The sequence below is a fragment of the Microtus oregoni genome, unplaced genomic scaffold, assembly GCF_018167655.1.
Source record: "Microtus oregoni isolate MIOR12 unplaced genomic scaffold, Mior012 000038F_ref0000394, whole genome shotgun sequence".
NCBI lineage: Eukaryota > Metazoa > Chordata > Mammalia > Rodentia > Cricetidae > Microtus > Microtus oregoni.
Genome location: NW_024543097.1, coordinates 18,527,718 through 18,545,595, shown reverse-complemented (window position 1 = coordinate 18,545,595; position 17,878 = coordinate 18,527,718). Strand labels below are relative to the sequence as shown.

General features: G+C 39.8%; 1 protein-coding gene across 10 annotated transcripts in view; it reads left to right on the top strand.

Moving 5' to 3' along the window:
• Pam (peptidylglycine alpha-amidating monooxygenase) overlaps positions 1–17,878 on the top strand; it is a 296,395-nt gene that overhangs the window by 268,029 nt on the left and 10,488 nt on the right. For all 10 annotated transcript variants that reach the window (XM_041631786.1, XM_041631785.1, XM_041631783.1 and 7 more), the window contains 6 exons: positions 1,289–1,361; positions 2,847–3,057; positions 3,255–3,455; positions 6,060–6,175; positions 9,905–10,004; positions 14,787–14,840. In XM_041631786.1, the coding sequence (XP_041487720.1) occupies positions 1,289–1,361; positions 2,847–3,057; positions 3,255–3,455; positions 6,060–6,175; positions 9,905–10,004; positions 14,787–14,840 (755 nt within the window). The remainder of the gene's footprint in view (positions 1–1,288; positions 1,362–2,846; positions 3,058–3,254; positions 3,456–6,059; positions 6,176–9,904; positions 10,005–14,786; positions 14,841–17,878) is intronic.

Sequence of the window (17,878 nt, the reverse complement as noted above, 5' to 3'; positions counted from 1 at the left end):
ACCATATCCTTAGTGCTGTAACCATTAATCAGAAGCATCCTCATCCCAGAACAGAATTAGCAGGGACAGTAGAATAACGGTTGCCAAGCCCATGTGGCCAGCTACGAGGTATCAATGCTGCAAGCAAACCATAACCTCGCTTTCAGTGGCCAAAACAGGCATCTAGTTCAGCCAGTTAGTTAAGATCAAAGGGTTATGCACTTGGCTCATGAAAAAAAAAAAAATCTTGATGCCAATACCCTGCTAAGGCTAGATGCAGACAAAGAAAGCATGGATTCTCAGATGGCATTTGAACAGTCTGTCTCCCATGTGTTACCTTCCTCTGTCCAGGCTTTTCAATCCTGTGGGCCTCTGTCTGCATCCCTTACATATACTAAATAGATCAACCCTTTCTAATGACTGTTCAGCTCACCACTTCACTGTGCCTGGAGGGTCACAGTCCTTCTGGAAGTTACTTTCTTTATGTTTCATTGTCTTCCATAGCCATTCTCAGTGCTTTCAAGTCACATCCAGAAGATTGCATGTTGATATGGTGTTATAGGACTGGAGAGATAGCTCGATTGGTAGAGACCTTTTTATAAGGAACCAGAATCTACATAAAAACTGCAGAGTCTCATCAGTAACCCCAGTGCTGGGGCAGAAGGACAGAGATATGAGGATGTTTGAGACTATCTAGCTAGTCAGGATAGCCAATTGGTTCCACATCTAATGAGAGGTCTTATCTTAAAAATTAAGATGGATAGTGATCAAAATAGTCACCTGATATCACTCTCTGGACGACACGTGTATATGCACACATCATGAACAGCCACGTACAAAAATGCTCATAACACTGTATTTTCTTTTAATATATTTTAACTATTCAAACTATAGAAATCCACTGTTATTTCTCAAAGTGGTTTGTTTTATGCATATTCTGAAACATTAATATTTATCATCTGAAAACTTGCTTTTCACTTGATGTTATTTGTGCTGCTTAATAAAGCATACTTTACAATAAGTACAATTTTATGTAAATTTTACTTATAGATCTTAATATGATTGGTTAACTTCTGCTTAAGCTTTGTCACAAGGAGGTCTCTGCCTTTTCTAATAGGTTATTTTCCTTTAACAATTCATTTTGGTCTCTGTTGTAATGGAACAACAAATACTGTTGTTGCTTTATAGAAGTATATTGCGAAGTTCCTCTCATTTGTGCTTGGAGAACTATAACTAAAATATAGTTATAACTATATTTATAACTAACTAAAATATAGCTAAAAATATAAATAATCTTCTTATTTCCCAGGTTTTATTTACCTCATGGCTTGAGCATAGATCAAGATGGAAATTACTGGGTCACCGATGTGGCTCTTCATCAGGTGAGCTTTCTTCTTGGCAATATTCAAAGAGAAGCTAAAATGGGTTAGTTTTCAAAAGTCTCTGGATTTTACTGAAATCATTTCTATGACTCAAAAATTTATAACAAAAAGGGGGAACAGTCATATCTTAGTAAGTTCTGTGTGCTTCTATAGAGACCAGAGACTCAGTGGCTTATAAGCAACAAACAAATACATTTCTCCCAACTCTAAATTCTGGGCATCTATGATCAGGGTACCAGCATGACAGGGTTCTGGTGAGGTTTCCTGGATTTCAGACAGCCATCTCCTCAATGTCTTGTTTTATGAAGAAGGAAAAGAAAGAAAGCTCTTGTGTCTCCCCTCACAAAGACACCAACCTTCCTCATGAGGTTTCACTGTGACAAACAGTTCCTTCCTGCTTCCATGACGTTAGAAGTTAGGATTCTGGTATATGAACTTAGAAGACACCAATGTTCAGTCTGTATCAATCCTCACCTCAACATTTTTCTTTTTGTACTCTGCTAGGAAAAGTCAACATGTTATCAGGCCTCTCTCCTCCCTTGTGTGCTAATCGCCAGATATGGAGCCTCCCTGTAATGTCTAGAGCCCTTCAAACTTCCTTTTCAATTCCTACATTGCCCATTATTCTTTTTATCCTTAGGTCTTAATTCTTTTCTTTATTTTTAATTTTGCTTATGTTTTACTATTTCTTTTCTAAGCCACCTTAGTTTTCTATAAATTAAAGCAATGCCTCTATTAAGTATGTAAAACAAACTTTCGTCCTTTTCAAAAGACACTGCATTTTAGTCATGGAATTGTCTTAAGACCTCATCCCCATATAAGCGTGTTAAATGCAATGATGGTGGTACAGAGTTAGGAAATACAGGACAGAGACAAACAGAGCTCCAAAGACTCACCAGTGAGTCATTACCGTGTTCTCTGCAAGAGTTGCAGACATCAATGAATCCCTATGCCTCATATGCTATCTGCTCATTGTAGTATAAGCTAAGGAAGACAAAAAAGGAAGTGGAGATGAATGTAATGTTTAAATACTGGTCCCTCCTTCCCAAAAGCAATGTGCCTTACCCTCTCTGAGAAGTGGATGGGGATGGGGTGGAAGGAAGGTGGAGGGGATGTGAGGAGGGAAGGGAGTGGGAACTTGGATTGGTATATAAAATGAAAATAGTTTCACTTAAAAAAATAAAAGAAAGGAAAATTCCTCAAAATAAATGAATAAATAATGCTGGTCCCTATTTGCTATTTATTAAGTTGCTGGCTTTGGGAAAATAACTTAATTTCCATATGTCTAATTGTGACATGAAGAATTAATCCAGATGATTTCTGTGGTCCCATCTTGTTTTAAAAGCATCTTCTTTTGAATAAATCTGTCTGCCATTTATACTTTAATTGCCTGTTCAAATGAGTGTGTGTGTGTGTGTGTGTGTGTGTGTGTGTGAACAATAATCAGGAAAAGGAGATTAAGCTTTCTTTCTTGTTTTAAAAAAGGTGTTCAAACTGGACCCACATAGCAAAGAAGGCCCTCTCTTAATTCTGGGAAGGAGCATGCAGCCGGGGAGTGACCAGAATCATTTCTGCCAGCCCACTGATGTGGCTGTGGATCCCAGCACAGGAGCCATCTTCGTGGCAGATGGTTACTGCAACAGTCGGATTGTGCAGTTTTCACCAAGCGGAAAGTTCATCACCCAGTGGGGAGAAGGTACCCACCACCAATCTTGGTCTCTAATCAGAATTCTGAGTCCATAAAACCAAAAACCAGACATGGGTTTGGTTTTCCCCATATAAAATCTGTAGTAAATGGTTTGTTTTCATGAATTTGAAAACTTACACAGCTGTGGCATCAGACTTTGAAAGACTCCATAAACCGTGTATCTGCGACTTTCTTTTGTTCTGTAGAATCTTCTGGGAGCACTCCCAAGCCAGGCCAGCTCAGCGTTCCTCACAGTCTGGCCCTTGTGCCTCATTTGGACCAGTTGTGTGTGGCAGACAGGGAAAATGGCCGGATCCAATGTTTCAGAACTGACACCAAAGAATTTGTGCGAGAGATTAAACATGCATCGTTTGGAAGAAATGTATTCGCAATTTCATATATACCAGGTATTTTGCTATTGTGTGTTTTGTTATGTTTATTGTATTCTGCCCTTAATGGTTTTTAACTTCATGTGCTTTTTAAATAACCTTGTTCTTATTAGTAAGTTCAAGATACTTTGTATATCAGATCTGAAACATCATAAAACTATTGCTTCATTGTAAGTCGCTTCTGTTCAAATGTCCTATTCCTTTTGCAGAGAAAATGAAGACTCTATAACAAGTTAACAGCTGTTTGTATTGGGTTTAAAATGTCCCCAAACACTGGGTTTAAAATATTCCCAAATGATGATTCCTTTTTACTTATGATCATCCGACCTAGCTATCAAATGATTAATATTGCCTTTGATAGAATTGTGTTCCAACTATTTCTGTTTCTTGTTTCTTAAAAAAAGAAAAAAAATGCTGGCTGTCTTAGTTAGGGTTTTATTGCTGTGAAAAGGCACCATGACCATGGAAACTCTTACAAAAGAAAACATTTAATTGGTGTTGGCTTGCAGTTCAGAGGTTTAGTTCATTATTGTTGTGGCAGAAATCATGGTGGCATGCAGGCAGACATGGTGCTGGAGAGGTAGTTGAGCATACCACACCTAGATCCACAAGCAACAGGAAGAGCAGAGTGACACTGGGCCTAGCTTCCCGCAGAGAAAGACTTCCTCCAACAAAGCCACACCTCCCAACAAAGCCACACCTCCTAAATTTGCCACTCCTCACGAGCCTATAGGGGCCATTTTCAATCAAACCATCACAGTGGCCAATTTATTTAAAACAGATTAAAATGTAAAGTAATAGAGGTTTGTGTCTTAGTGCCAGGAGAGGTCAGGCAGTGGTGGCACACACCTTTAATCCCGGCATTTGGGAAGCAGAGGCAGTCAGATCTCAGTGTGTTCAAGGCCTCCCTCATCTACAAAGTCAGGTCTAGGACAGCCAGAGATGTTACACAGGGAAACCCTGTCTCAGAAAACCAAAGATAGATAGATAGATAGATAGATAGATAGATAGATAGCAGAAGAAACAACCAATAAAAATATTGATTTAGCATTTTTATATAAATTGTAATGGTTTTAAAAAGTTTCACAGGGCAGTGATGGTGCATGCCTTTAATCCCAGAACTCAGGAGGCAGAGACAGGTGGATCTTTGTGAGTTCAAGGTCAGCCTGGTCTGCAGAACAAGTTACAAGAAAAACAACTAGAGCTGTTACACAGAGAAAACCTGTCTCAAAAAAACAAAAATAAAATTTGAAAAAAAATCCAAATTTATAAAATAAGATGTGTATAAAATTATATTATAAAATAAGTTACCATAAGATTTCTTTGAATGTGTATTAACCAACTTAATATTTTAAGTAAAAGCTTACACAAATCTTCAAATACATTATGAAATATATTTAACTTTGTGATAACTTACATTGACTATACTCCCCACTTTAATACCTACACAGTTTAGGTGACCAAGGCATAGAATAAAAAGGTTTAAGTGACTAGATGGGAAACAAGTGTGTGTTTCCTGAGAAATAATAATAAAATAAAATAAACTCATTGACGTCAACAAGAGAGATATTCTGTAGTTGGCTTTACTTCATATTCAAAGAATTAATTTGCCAAGATCATTCAGTTAGTAGGGAAGGTGATTAAGTAGATATAATAGTTTTAAAATCTGGAAAAAGATAAAAATTAAAGTTCAAAACAGGAAAGTTCAAAACACTAAGCAGGAGATAGTGTCTTTACAGCTCTGTAGTAATAATTGGTGCTCAGACTGTATTATGTTATAGGGTATATTCTAAAGCTCTCTATGATCCTTTTAAGACAGATGAAAATATGGTGAACATAGGCTCAGCATTATATGGCTTTGCAGTGCTAGGGCTCGGAAAAAAAACATACTAAGCAAGCCCTCTACCACTGAGCTATCCTCTGAGCCTCTTCTTAGGGGAACTCTTTAATGCGTTCTTTAAAAATGAAGTACTCAAACCTCTGGATGATTTAAATCATCACTATTTCTATTATTTCACTTTCATCCAAAGAAATATCATTTTATTACAAAATATGTTCATAAGAAAGTGCTTCAATTTTTTCCCCATGACAGTATGCCTTTAACAGTCTAAAATACAGATCTCCTCTTAACAAGCTGGAGTTATCTAAAATCAGATTATTTCCTCCGGGACTGCAATTCCCCTCATATCTTCTTTACATTCTCCTCTTATTCTTGCTGCAACAAGGCAGCTACTACTTAGTTTTCCCACCTAATCAGATGTTCCAAAATGACTGACTCTGACAAGCTGACCTTTTCCCCATCCCCACTGAGGATGTCTTTCTAACCCTATATGCCAGTAGGAAGGTTTGTCAGTAATTATGCGTCCTGCCTGCTCATGGATGGCTTCCTAAGTGGAACAGGTCCTCCAGTTTCTGGTGTGCTTGCTACAATATGGTCAGTCATCTAACCTGTTTGACCCACATCTGGTAACTCACAGGATAATCGTTGCTAAGTACTTTTCATTGCCGTTGATATAGGGACCATGTTGATGGTGACTATTTTGTTTGTGTACTGTTTGTTGCTTCTGTTTCAAAGCCAATCTTCGTCCATATTTTAAAGAAAGACCACATCTCTTGTCACAGGTTTGCTCTTTGCGGTTAATGGGAAGCCCTACTTTGGAGACCATGAACCCGTACAGGGCTTTGTAATGAACTTTTCCAGTGGGGAAGTTATAGATGTCTTCAAGCCAGTACGCAAGGTACTTAATACAAATACAAATGCCTAGATTTGTATATTTATAACAAAATTAAAACATAAATATCGATGTATAACTCTTATTTTTAACCATAGAAGACATGATAGCTTTCTTAGCTGAGTTGACAGATGGCTTTTGTTAGGTTGATTTAAAATAAATGTCCATGTCTTTCCCTAGGCCATCAGTATTTTCAGATGAACATTACCTGGTGCAGTTCTATCTTTGCGGTAGAGTCTGCATACGATGACAATCTTCAATTGACTATAGTCAATACAGATACATTGATTGATAGATGATAGACAGATAGACTCTTTCCCTAGTTTCATTAAATGGTGAAGAAACCACATTGTAAATGTACTCCTATAGTTCTCTTTAGAATCAGCAGGCGGCGTGGTTTTTTGCTGGAGGTAGTGTTAAGATTTTAATAAACAACAAGAATTGAAAATAGTACTTTATGGAGTCTGTTCAAATTCTAAAGACTTGGCTAGGTGAGGAGTAAAGGCTCCACAGTAAGTTGCCACTATGTATTTTAACATTTTTACACACTCAGTGACTACAGCTGAGCCTTACATAGGCTTTTGTCTGCCACTGTATTGTATATGCAGAGTAATTGCCAGAGTGATCATAATACTCAGGCAAACTGCAAGCACAGGCCAGAGGTCCATCAGACGTAGGAAGATCAGCCTACTTAAATGCTCAGGCAAGGGTTATTTTTCAAACTGTAGAAAGGTTTATTGTGTTTACTTAAATCAAAATGCAGCTATCACAAGCCACTCAACAAAGTATGTCTTAGTATCGTAATTCTTAAACTGTCTCTTAGGATAACAAGTTTGTTAGGTGAGGAAATAAAAGGACTTTAAAGTACCTCAGTGTTTTAGAAATCTCTCATAAGATGAGCAGTCTGGATTCTATCAAAGTTCACTGTAGTTTTTATACTGGGTCTTAAGGATCTAATCATGTATAAGACAGACAGTCTCTTCCTCAGTGTGCCTTTGTTAGAGAAAGCTACAGCATCTGAAAGAAAACAAAGTAAACATGAACTAAAGAATTCCACCGCAGAGTCTCTTCATTTGGATCTCTGTTTATAGTTTGTATGCACGCATTTTCTTAGAAGACATTTTATCTGAAAAGCAATATGCAATCACATATAAATCATTGCATCTGTTAGAAGGAAAGCCACTACATTTAAAGTACATATTTTACCTGAACAGTGTTTTGAATTCTCATTGATTGTCTGATCTTGAGAGCTAGTCTCCTTTGAGCTAATTTCCTCATATTTATTGATTAAGGAGAGAAAAATATTACCATTCTTTCAGGCTTACCGTTTGTCTTATCAGAGTGTCCCTCTCTGTCTGGTCCCTTTTAATGATAGTGTTCTGTGTCAACTAGGTTATTAACTTTTAATTGAAATGCACATCACTACATCAAAACTAAGCACTAAGGGGCTGGAGAGGTTAAGAGCACTGACTACTCTTCCGGAGGTCCTGAGTTCAATTCCCAGCAACCACATGGTGGCTCACAACCATCTGTAATGGAGTCTGGTGCCCTCTTCTGGCCTGCAGGCATGGAGGCTGAATACTGTGTACATAATAAATAAATCTTTTAAAAAAAAAAAACTAAGCACTAAGCAAGAGACCACCACTCATAAGACTAAGTCTGAATTAGAATTTCAGAGAGCCTTGTTCCTAAACATCAGCAAGTCACCAGACTTGTGGTGATGCGTGAGTCGCAATGTGTGGGTCAATACAGGGGACCTGAAAAGAGTCTCATGCTGAGACAGAATTTGCTCTTCCTTCCCCAAAACAAATTATGATATCACCCCTATACATGGGAAAGTGTTCTGTGTTGATTCAGTAAAGTGGAACCAGTTTATGGATCCCTCAGATCATTTACTTACTAAGATTATCATCATAAAGACTCAAAGTCCGGGTAAAAGGAATAACACGGTATAACGATTCGCTATTGCCGTCAGAGGCTGAGTTTTACCAGGTCTTTTCCTCTGCATGTATCTGCTGCTTCTTCTCTCACATAGTATGAGTCTCCCTTTTCTGACTATAATCTTTAGGAATGCACTGGTGGTGCGTGCCTTTAATCCCAGCACTCGGGAGGCAGAGGCAGATCTCTGTGAGTTCAAGGCCAGCCTGGTCTACAAGAGCTAGTTCCAGGACAGCTAGGGCTGTTACACAGAGAAACCCTGTCTTGAAAAAAAAAAATACATCTGAATGTTTGATCACTCTTTATATTAGAGAGTATTATATACTCTCTATTTATATATGAGAGAAATAAAACATTAAGTCTAATAAAGAAGGTTTCATTCTTCTGCATATGGACACACAGATGACCCAGTATCATTTGCTGAAGATACTGTCTTTACTCCTATGCTTTTGGCATCTTAGTTAAAAATGAGGGGGCTGTGACTGTGCGAATTTAAGTCAGTATCCTCCAGTCTGTAGTCTTTCTTTGCAGTGAAAGACACTGGATGCAGAAACACATGAGTGCTCAGAGGGCCAAGATTGAGTAAAGGTTAAGTGATCACAATAATATGATATCACCACTGCTGCAGATAAGGGAACAGAAACAACCAGGAGACAGATTAAGAGCCTAGGAGGTGCATTTGCTAGTTGTGATATGTCTGTTCCAGTCATGACTCCAGTGTCGGCACAGAGCCTGCTCGCAGATGGGCCTGTCCTCAGTATTGCAGAGCTCTCTCAGAGGACCGAAGTTCAGCATCCACACTGGTGGCTCACAGCACCTGTAAATATAGCGCCAAGGACCAAATGCCCTTTCTTGACCTCCTCGGGCACTGTGCTTATGCATTTACCTACACTCAGACACAAACATATAAACACAATTTTAAAATAATAAAAACTTGCTAGGCAGTGGTGGTGTAAGCCTTTAACCCCAGGATTCAGAAGGCAGAGGCAGGTGGGTCTCTGTGAATTTGAAGCCAGCCTGGTCTATAAGAGCTAGTTCCAGGACAGCTAGGATTGTTACAGAGAGAAATCTAGTCTCAAAATAATAAAAACCATAATAATAATGATACTAATAATAATAACAACAACAACTTAATCTTAAAAGAGAGTGGACCTGTTAACAGCCAACCATGGAGGAAGGAGCTTTATTGACACTGTTGGTCCCCCACTGCTGACCTAGTGGCTACGGATAAATTATGGGAAGTGGGAAGTTCCAGCTGTCAGTCATGTCCCTGCTAGTGAGGCTCCAATGGGACTTCTGAGCCATAGTTACACAGATGTCCCTGGAGAAAATGATTGGGTCTCAAAACAAAAAAGAGATACATATGGGAAATATGGAAAGGGAGCTTATGGGGAGGAGAGAGGGCTGAAAGGGGTGGGAGGGGTATGAGCAAACTTGGGGACGAGAGTAACCGGAATGTATAGTGTCCATGTATGAAAATGTCAGAGGAGAAGTTTGATCATCAATTTTTTAATGCTAGAAGACGTTTGAAAGCAAAAGTAAGCATAAATATGTTATTGAAAATAAAACAACCCTGAAAAAATAATCAGCTTATGAATTTCCAACGTTTGAAGGAGTTGCAAGCCAGTGGGTTCTCAGTGCCTGAATTATTCCTCGCAGAGTCGGGGCACAATGGCTGCCTTTGGCCAGGGTGGCTCTCTTCTGTTTGAGTGGCACACCTTGTCTCATGTTTCTGCCATCCCATGACGTGTTGAAGTAAGGCCTCACCATGATAACCCGTGTCTTTACATCTGGCAGCACTTTGATATGCCTCATGATATCGTCGCCTCTGAAGATGGGAATGTGTACATTGGAGACGCGCACACGAACATCGTGTGGAAGTTCACCCTGACTGAAAGTATGCTGTTATGCTTTTTTACTTGTTTGTTTTTACGGTATTTTTAATCGACAATTTCCATCTGGTTTATTGTTTAAAGTCATGGGAAACAAAAACATTTGCCTTTTTTTTTTTTTAATGCCAGGAATAGGAAATTGGGACATAGGGAGTTTGGGTTTGGAGTTCAATGTTAGCATATATCTAGGATCCTTGGTTCTCTGTTCCCTGTACTACAAAAGACAGGGGAAATGAAGGATGAGCGAGGGAGAGGAGAAAGGGAGAGGGTCCTTATCTGGTTTCTATTTCAGGAATTAAAATAATTTCTTAAATGTGGAGAGAGAGGGTTGTTTTTTTTTTTTTTTTTTTTTTCCTGGCAGACGTTGCCTTGTTTCCAGAGACACTCCACAGGAAATGTTTGATGTGTGAAGTAATGTCTGTTACGTTAAAAAGCCCCGTTAATTCCAGCTTGTTACAGAAGAGAGAGACAGCATTGGCAAAGGAGAGGTTGACTTGTTGCCACAAGACATCACCCCATCTGGCACTCAGCTCTTTCTAGTGCTGAGCGTGAAGGGACACCAGCATCCTTGTCTGACACGTTATCTGAGGCAGAGTCTCTTTCTGTTTTCCATTTAGGCCTCAGCTTTATCCCTTCTTCTACCCCTTTCCCCCTCCCCCCAATACTGAGTTGCTGTATTTTTATTTAACTGGAAACATAAAAGAACAGATTTACTCTTAAGAATCTGGACAGTAAGTGGATGAGTTGTTAGGTTTTGGAGTAGGGGTTGAGGAAGGAGATTTGAGGGGACAGTGAGATGGATTACTTAATGTTAGGTTTATTGAGGGACTGAAGGGGACATTGAGTTGGATTAGTGGAAAGTAACAAGTTTGTTAGAAAATTTATTAGTCCCATGGATAGACAGATAGGCAACAACACGGCAGGGACTCTGGGGAAATTTCAGTCCCCAGCACGAAAAACAGGTCTGGTCTCTGAAGATATGAAGCAGAGGCCTTGTGGCAGAAGTGGGGTCTACCTGCTCTTCTAACTGTCTAAAGATGGTTGAGGTTTCCCAAGAGCCCCTCAGCCAGAATCTCGAATCCCAGGCAAGAGGGAGAGAAAAAGGTAGGGAGAAGGATATGTGGCCAATATCCCTTTTAATGTTAACTCGCTTGGCAGATGAGAACTGGGCCCAGGAATTCTGATAGCCAGGTTCCCACAGTGTCTCTGTCTGCAGATACTATGGCCTGAGTTGGGGCTGGATTACTAGTGTTATAGTCTTCATTGATGTTAATATTATCTCATTTCAATTTGTATATCATTAAAAGTGTACTAGCCTAGTCCCTGGTTTCAGACTGTAAAACAAAATTTCCCTTAACTGAAGTTCACTGAATGCTTACTTGGCCCAAAACTTCAATATCCAATATCCAGAGATGCTTTTTAAATATGTTGGGGTCTAAGCAACAGCAGAGAGTGGTAACAAATGGTAACAAGGAATTGGGGGTGGTAACTTTTGAGGGATCAAAAGCTGCTGCAGTTAGCAATATTAGGAAAAGAATTAATAAAAAAAACATGAAAACTTGATGAGTAAAATGATGTCAATTGAAACAGCATAAATTCAAGTTATAACTAGGAAAGAAAACAAATTACTGGAAGAAAAGTAAAATCAAGAGTCTATAAACTTTAACCAGAAGCAATCTAGGTTTTATGTCTCTATTTAGCCAGTGCTGTGTTCAGTAAGTTTTGAGTTTTGAGTTAGTCCTCGAGTAGCTCTTACTCTTCTGCAATAAGGTCCCAATTCTAGTATAGTGAATATAGATTCAGCTGTCAGGTATCTTTGCACAGATGTGATAGAAATGTCCATGAGGAAAAAACTTGTTTTACCTCATGGTTTCAGAGGGTTCAATGTTTGGTGGTTTGGGCAGAACATCACAGTAGCAGGATCACGTGGCATAAGGGAACATGTGGCCAAGAAGCAGATAAAGGGGTGGGCCACACTAAAACAGTCCAAGGATGTGCTTCTACATGCCTCTGTCTTCCGAGCCTCTGCCATCTCTTTATCACACTGCAGTAAAGCTATCTTTTTAATTCCACACTGGAAACAGTGCATGATCAAATCAGTCCTCATAATCTAAATGTCTCTGGAAGTTCCCACACGGACCCACCCAGAGCGCGCTGTATTGCTCTTATAGGCATTTCTTACTCCCCTCCCGTGAGGACTGTGGCAGAGCCTCTGGCCTATCCTACCCCCAGAAGTCACTTTCCCTTTTCCCTAGAAGAGATGCATTCAGTACTTGTGTTTTCAGCAAGGGACCCTGGAGGCATGGGCAAACCAATGTAAAGCTAAAGATAGATGCATAATCCTCAAATGACTGACCAAGTTAAGATTTTTACAACAATAAAAAAAATGTTAAATGACCTTTTAAAGATGGAAAAGACTGTATAAGGAGAAATGGGAACAATTTTAATATGTGCATTTTGAAAACTCGTCCTACGTGGTTTTGGTACAACCTCCAATGGCTGTTTAAAAAGCAGTACAATATAGCATAAAACATCAAGATGATAAAAATCTATCTGTGTAATCCAGACCACAATAATTCAGTGAGATGGGACCTCTGGCACAGGAAGAGCGTCTGTGTTTCCACTCTAGTGCTTAGTCAAATTCATAGAAGATTGCTGTCCTACTTGGCTTCTCTATTGCTGTGTTAAACACTGACCACAACTAACCTGGTGAGGGTAGATACTTGACTTCTGTGTCCATGTCACTGAGGGAAGCCAAGACAAAAACCTGGAAGCCGGAACCAGAGGAGAGACCACAGAAGGATGCTGTAGACTGACTTGCTCTCTGTGCCTTGCTCAGTTTGCTTTCTTACATCATCCAGGATCACATAACCTAGGGTATCACTGCCCAAAATGGGCTTGGACCTCTCACCTAAACCTTTAATCGAGAAAATGCCCTACTTACGCCAGGCCAAGCTGATAGGGAGGTTCCTAAGCAGGTGTCTTCTTCCTTGGTCACACTAGTTTCTAGGTATCAAGGACAAAGCTAAGCAGCACAGCTGAGTTACAGCATGGCGGTGTTCTAGAATTATCCACCTTCCTCTTAGGGAGGAATCACTCCACACATTTAGAAATTAATAAAGGAAAAAGTTCTTTAACTATACCAGGTGACTGGTTCTGGCTAATGCACCAAAGGGGACCAGCCTGGGGAATGGAAAATTTTTACCAGTTTTTATAGGTCCTAGGCTTATCTATTCCACATACACTATCATTCTTAAATCTCTTTTAAATCCTGGCCCAGGTTAGACTTTGAACAACCTAAACAGAGATAGGACACCACAGGTATGGCTACTTGGGTTAGTGGGAATTTTACATAGCCAAATATTGTTAGAGTTATTTCTTAAGTATACCAGTATTATTGTTCTTGTTGTTTTCTGGTAGTTGTTACCTGGGATCACCTTACACACCTGGCAGAATTACTCTTTTTTCTTATAGGAGCATGGAGGGAGGGGAGGATAATGGCAAATCAGGATTTAAAGGTGGTTGCCACCCTGCACTGTTCCCATGAGCTGCCCACTAGAGGCATATTCTTTGATATGGAGATGAGCTTATTGGCCTGATGTAAGTCAAGTTCTGTGGTTGAAATGGAGCCTAACTGGAGGGCAAGCTTGGTGAGAGAGCATTAGCAGAAGTGTTTTCTCAGCAACCCAAAAATAAACTTAAATAACGGCGCTGAATTTTCTCCCTAGCAGTTTCTAGCAAGCCTGGTCAAAGCGCTGCTTACCTTCCGGTCAAGTTGGAGTCAGCACTCTCTTAATTAAATTCCGCTTGGCATAACATAATAATTCCTAAGCAAGTTTAGTAGCGCATCCTTTATAGCGTCAATTTTGTTACTCCGAGTTCCTGATGCATCAGTCGAAACCGTCTTCACTCTAAGACATGGTCCAGGTGAAAAGGCTATAAGCAAGGGCGTGGTGAGGCTGCTGAACTGGACTACATCACGGGTGGAAAGGAAGGTTTACTGGGGATCAAACTCCAAGGCTGTACTCAGGAGGGCATCAAGGGCGGGAGCAGAGAGAAACAAAGTGGTGGAAAAATCAAGTGGATTTTAGGTGACAGTCACCAGGGTGGGGTCCTTTGAGTTGAGACAGGCTCTTCAGATTAACTGGGACTTAGATGCACTTGCCTTAGACAGTTGACCTTTGAGAACAGATTAAGGAGGTCCTGGTGAGTGGAAATTCCTGAGGAATGCTGAAGTTAAGCTTTGGTTTACCCAGTAACAATTCTTCTGTTTACCAGACCAGAGATCTTTTGTTTAGGTCATTGTTGCCAGTACTGCCATGGGTGGGGTCGGGAATGGGGGCCAAACAGAGTTTTGTCACCAGCACTGCCATTTGGCCCTAACAAACAGAACTGAGTGATATTTCAGAAAAAAATATGATACTATAAATTCCGAAAGAAAAATTCTTTTTTTTTTTGGTTGGTTTTTTTTGTGTTTTTGTTTTTCAAGACAGGGTTTCTCTGTGTAGCCTTGACTGTCCTGGAACATAGATACCTGCCTGCCTCTGCCTCCGGAGTGCTGAGATTAAAGGCGTGTACCACCACTGCCTGGCGAAAGACCTTTTCGAAATCTAAAGTTATTAGGAATCTTAGCTTACCCAAGGATGTTTTATTAAAGATTCATGAACATGGCCACTAATTAGTCTTAGGAAATATTTGTAAATGAATAAAAATGATATCAATGTTAAGTTTTTAAATGTTCTTTTAGAGAATTCTGATTTTTCTCACTCCTTATTGTGCTTTTACAGAAATGGAGCATCGATCGGTGAAAAAGGCAGGCATTGAGGTCCAGGAAATCAAAGGTTGGTAAGAGTACTCTTTTAAACCAAAATCTGTTTTGTTGGATTATTTTTTGGCTCTTGATTGAAGCATAAAAATTATCAGGATAAAAATATGTAGTGCGGTAAATATCCATGACTTCTGCTTTGTACCCAGCCCTTAAACCCCTCCATGTTGCTGCTTCCCTTTATGGTAAAGGAAGTTGTCAGAGGGCCCTCCAATCACTGATTCCCAGGAGCAGGACATGGATGCAGATCTCAGAAACCTCTAGCTAGTGATCCAAAGATAATGCAGGAAAGAAAATATTTAGCTAGTCATATTGGGAAGTATTATTGATCTTACATAGAAAAATGATTCTTTGGTATACTAGAAAATTCTACGTGCACTCTCATTTAAGCAAGTGAAAACCCTTGGTGAGTCAGTCCTATATCTTGATGAGAAACATTGGCACATCTGCAAGCTCCTGTCATGGCACCTCTCAGCCTACAAGACTGTAGGAATAAGGGCGGCGGGGCTGCTTCCCCAGCACCCCAGCCGCCCGCTCGGCTAGCTTATGCCCCGAAATAACAACACACAAATTGTATTCATTTAATCACTGCTTGGCCCTTTAGCCCTAGCCCTTACTGGCTAATTCTCACATCCCGATCAACCCATCTCTAATAATCTGTGAGAACCGGTCTTACCGGGAAGATTCTAGCCTAGTCCATCCTGGGTCGGAGCTTCATGCCCGGAGCGGGGCATGGCGTCTCTCTCAGGCGTCTGCTCCCTAGAGGAGAGCTGTGGAGACTCTGAGCTCACTTCCTCTTCCTCCCAGTATCCTTTTCTGTTTACTCCTCCCACCTATCCTCTAACCAATAAAATAAGCCAGGGAAGTGCCTTTATTAGCCAATGACCTTCCTCCATCATTTCCCCTTTTTCGGTTTAAACAAAAAAAAAAAAAAAAGGCTTTAACTTTAACATAGCAAAATTACATATAACAAAACAGTTATCAAGTAAAAGTTACAATAATCTTTATCATAACTAAGGAAAACTATAACTAACTATTCTTAACTCCATCAAAGACTCCAGAAAGATACAATACTACCTAAGCAAACAAGAGAAAAGCAACTTTGAAAACTCTAGAAATGACAGAGACATCTTGCTGCCTGGACAGTCACCCAAAGTTCCTCTGTACCATTGGGGCATCCATCTTCAGCCTTCAGGCCCATGCTATCCAGCAGACATTTCCATAAAGCAGGAAAATTCAAAGTCAGTTCAGTCACTATCTGTTGTGTCCTGCTGAATGTCTCGCAGACTCTTTCATGAATCAGGAACCCCGAAAGATCATCTCACCTTTAGGCAAGTTCAGCAGTCCTCTCTCTGCGGGTTCTCTTTGTCCAGTTTATGCAATAGTCCAGGCAAGAACAGTTTCTTGCCCAAATGGCTATCAAACTCCATAACGAGCCTCTTCGATGCCCATCTTCTTCTTGAAGTAAATTGGTGCTGCCAGGAGCAGAGTATCTCATTGTCATGAAAAGTCCTCAGTTATTAAAATATTAAATGTCCTATTCTGTAATCTTTGAAAGACATGAAGAATGCCTATCTAAAATATATCTCTATATATCTAGAAAATCTAACATGACTACAAGCTTTACTATTATCGATGATTATCCATTAACAACCTATATTTCTTAATTATACAGTACATATTTAAATGAACTACACAATCACAATACCTTAATCAAAATCAGAAACACTTATACATATAACAAAATTGACCGTAAATCTCTATCAATAAAGCAAAATCTAGACTAATGTAAATTATTCATATCTATATCATATCCCCCTTTAAATGTAAAAGAACGTTTATAAACCATATTTGGGAACATGGGCGCAGTTTTTTCTCTCCAAACTGCTTCCTGCTGAATGGGGGCGTCGTTAATTAGGTCTTTCACGGTATAACCTGTGAGCTAGTTTCATCTCAGTTGGCAGTTGAGCGAAGCAATTTTTTGAAGGCGTGCACAGGAACCATTCAGGAGGACGTGGTCCATCATACCAAATCGGAATAGAAGAAATGAACAGCGTCTCATCCTCTGTGAAAACAAAAAGGAAACTCCTTTCCAAAGTATCATATCCTTAGATCCAAATTCATAATATCTATGTAGGATTAGTTCAGCAGTATTTATAAATAAATATCTTTTAGCATCTGTTTCTCCTTCCTCAGCATTTAAACAATTCAAAGATAGCATAATAGCATACAGTATCAAGATTCTCTGTGTATTTTCCATCTTTGTACAGCTTTGTTTTAACGTCTATTTTGTTTATTTTTACTTTTAACTCTTTGATTTTTGAGACAGGTTCTCTGTATCTTTGACCTGAAGTAACTCTGTAAACCAGGCTGTCTTTGAACTCTCAGAGATCCGCCTGTCTCTGCCTCCCAGGCATTGGGATTAAAGGTGTAAGCTACTACACCTTGAACTCACAGAGATCTGTTTGTCTCTGCCTTCTAGGCACTGGGATTAAAGGCATGTGCTACCACACACAACAACTCTCTTCCTTTTTTTTTTTTTGTTTTTTACTTTAAGAACTTCAACTTTTAGTCTGCATATATTTTTAACACACTTTAAACCATTCAGAAATTTTCTCCATCTTTGAATCTCTCTTTACTGTATATCTCTCTTTTTCTGACCACATGAATCTTTAATTTACCAAGCAATCTCAGTAGGACTAAAGGCGTGGCTTTGCCAGCTAGATTCAGTCCATTCCTTAGCTTTCCAGCCTCATGGCGGATATACAGGCTGTAGCCATGTTTACTGCAACAACTGTATGGCATTTCAAGGTCCCTGCCAGCAAGTGAGCTACAACAGACAACACTCAAGTCCTCTCGGTAGCAGGCCCTCCTGCCTCAAACAGTCAGAGTTTGCCCTGGCAGGATGGCCCAGAAAGCCGGCATTTTTAAATGGCGCAGCTTTTTTCCTGCTATGGCTGAAAACCGAAAAGCATGCGTTCAGCTTTTCGTCAACACCATTTAAGTGTTTCGTGGCAGGACCTCTTAATGAGCTGCAGGCTTTGCAGCTAAAGC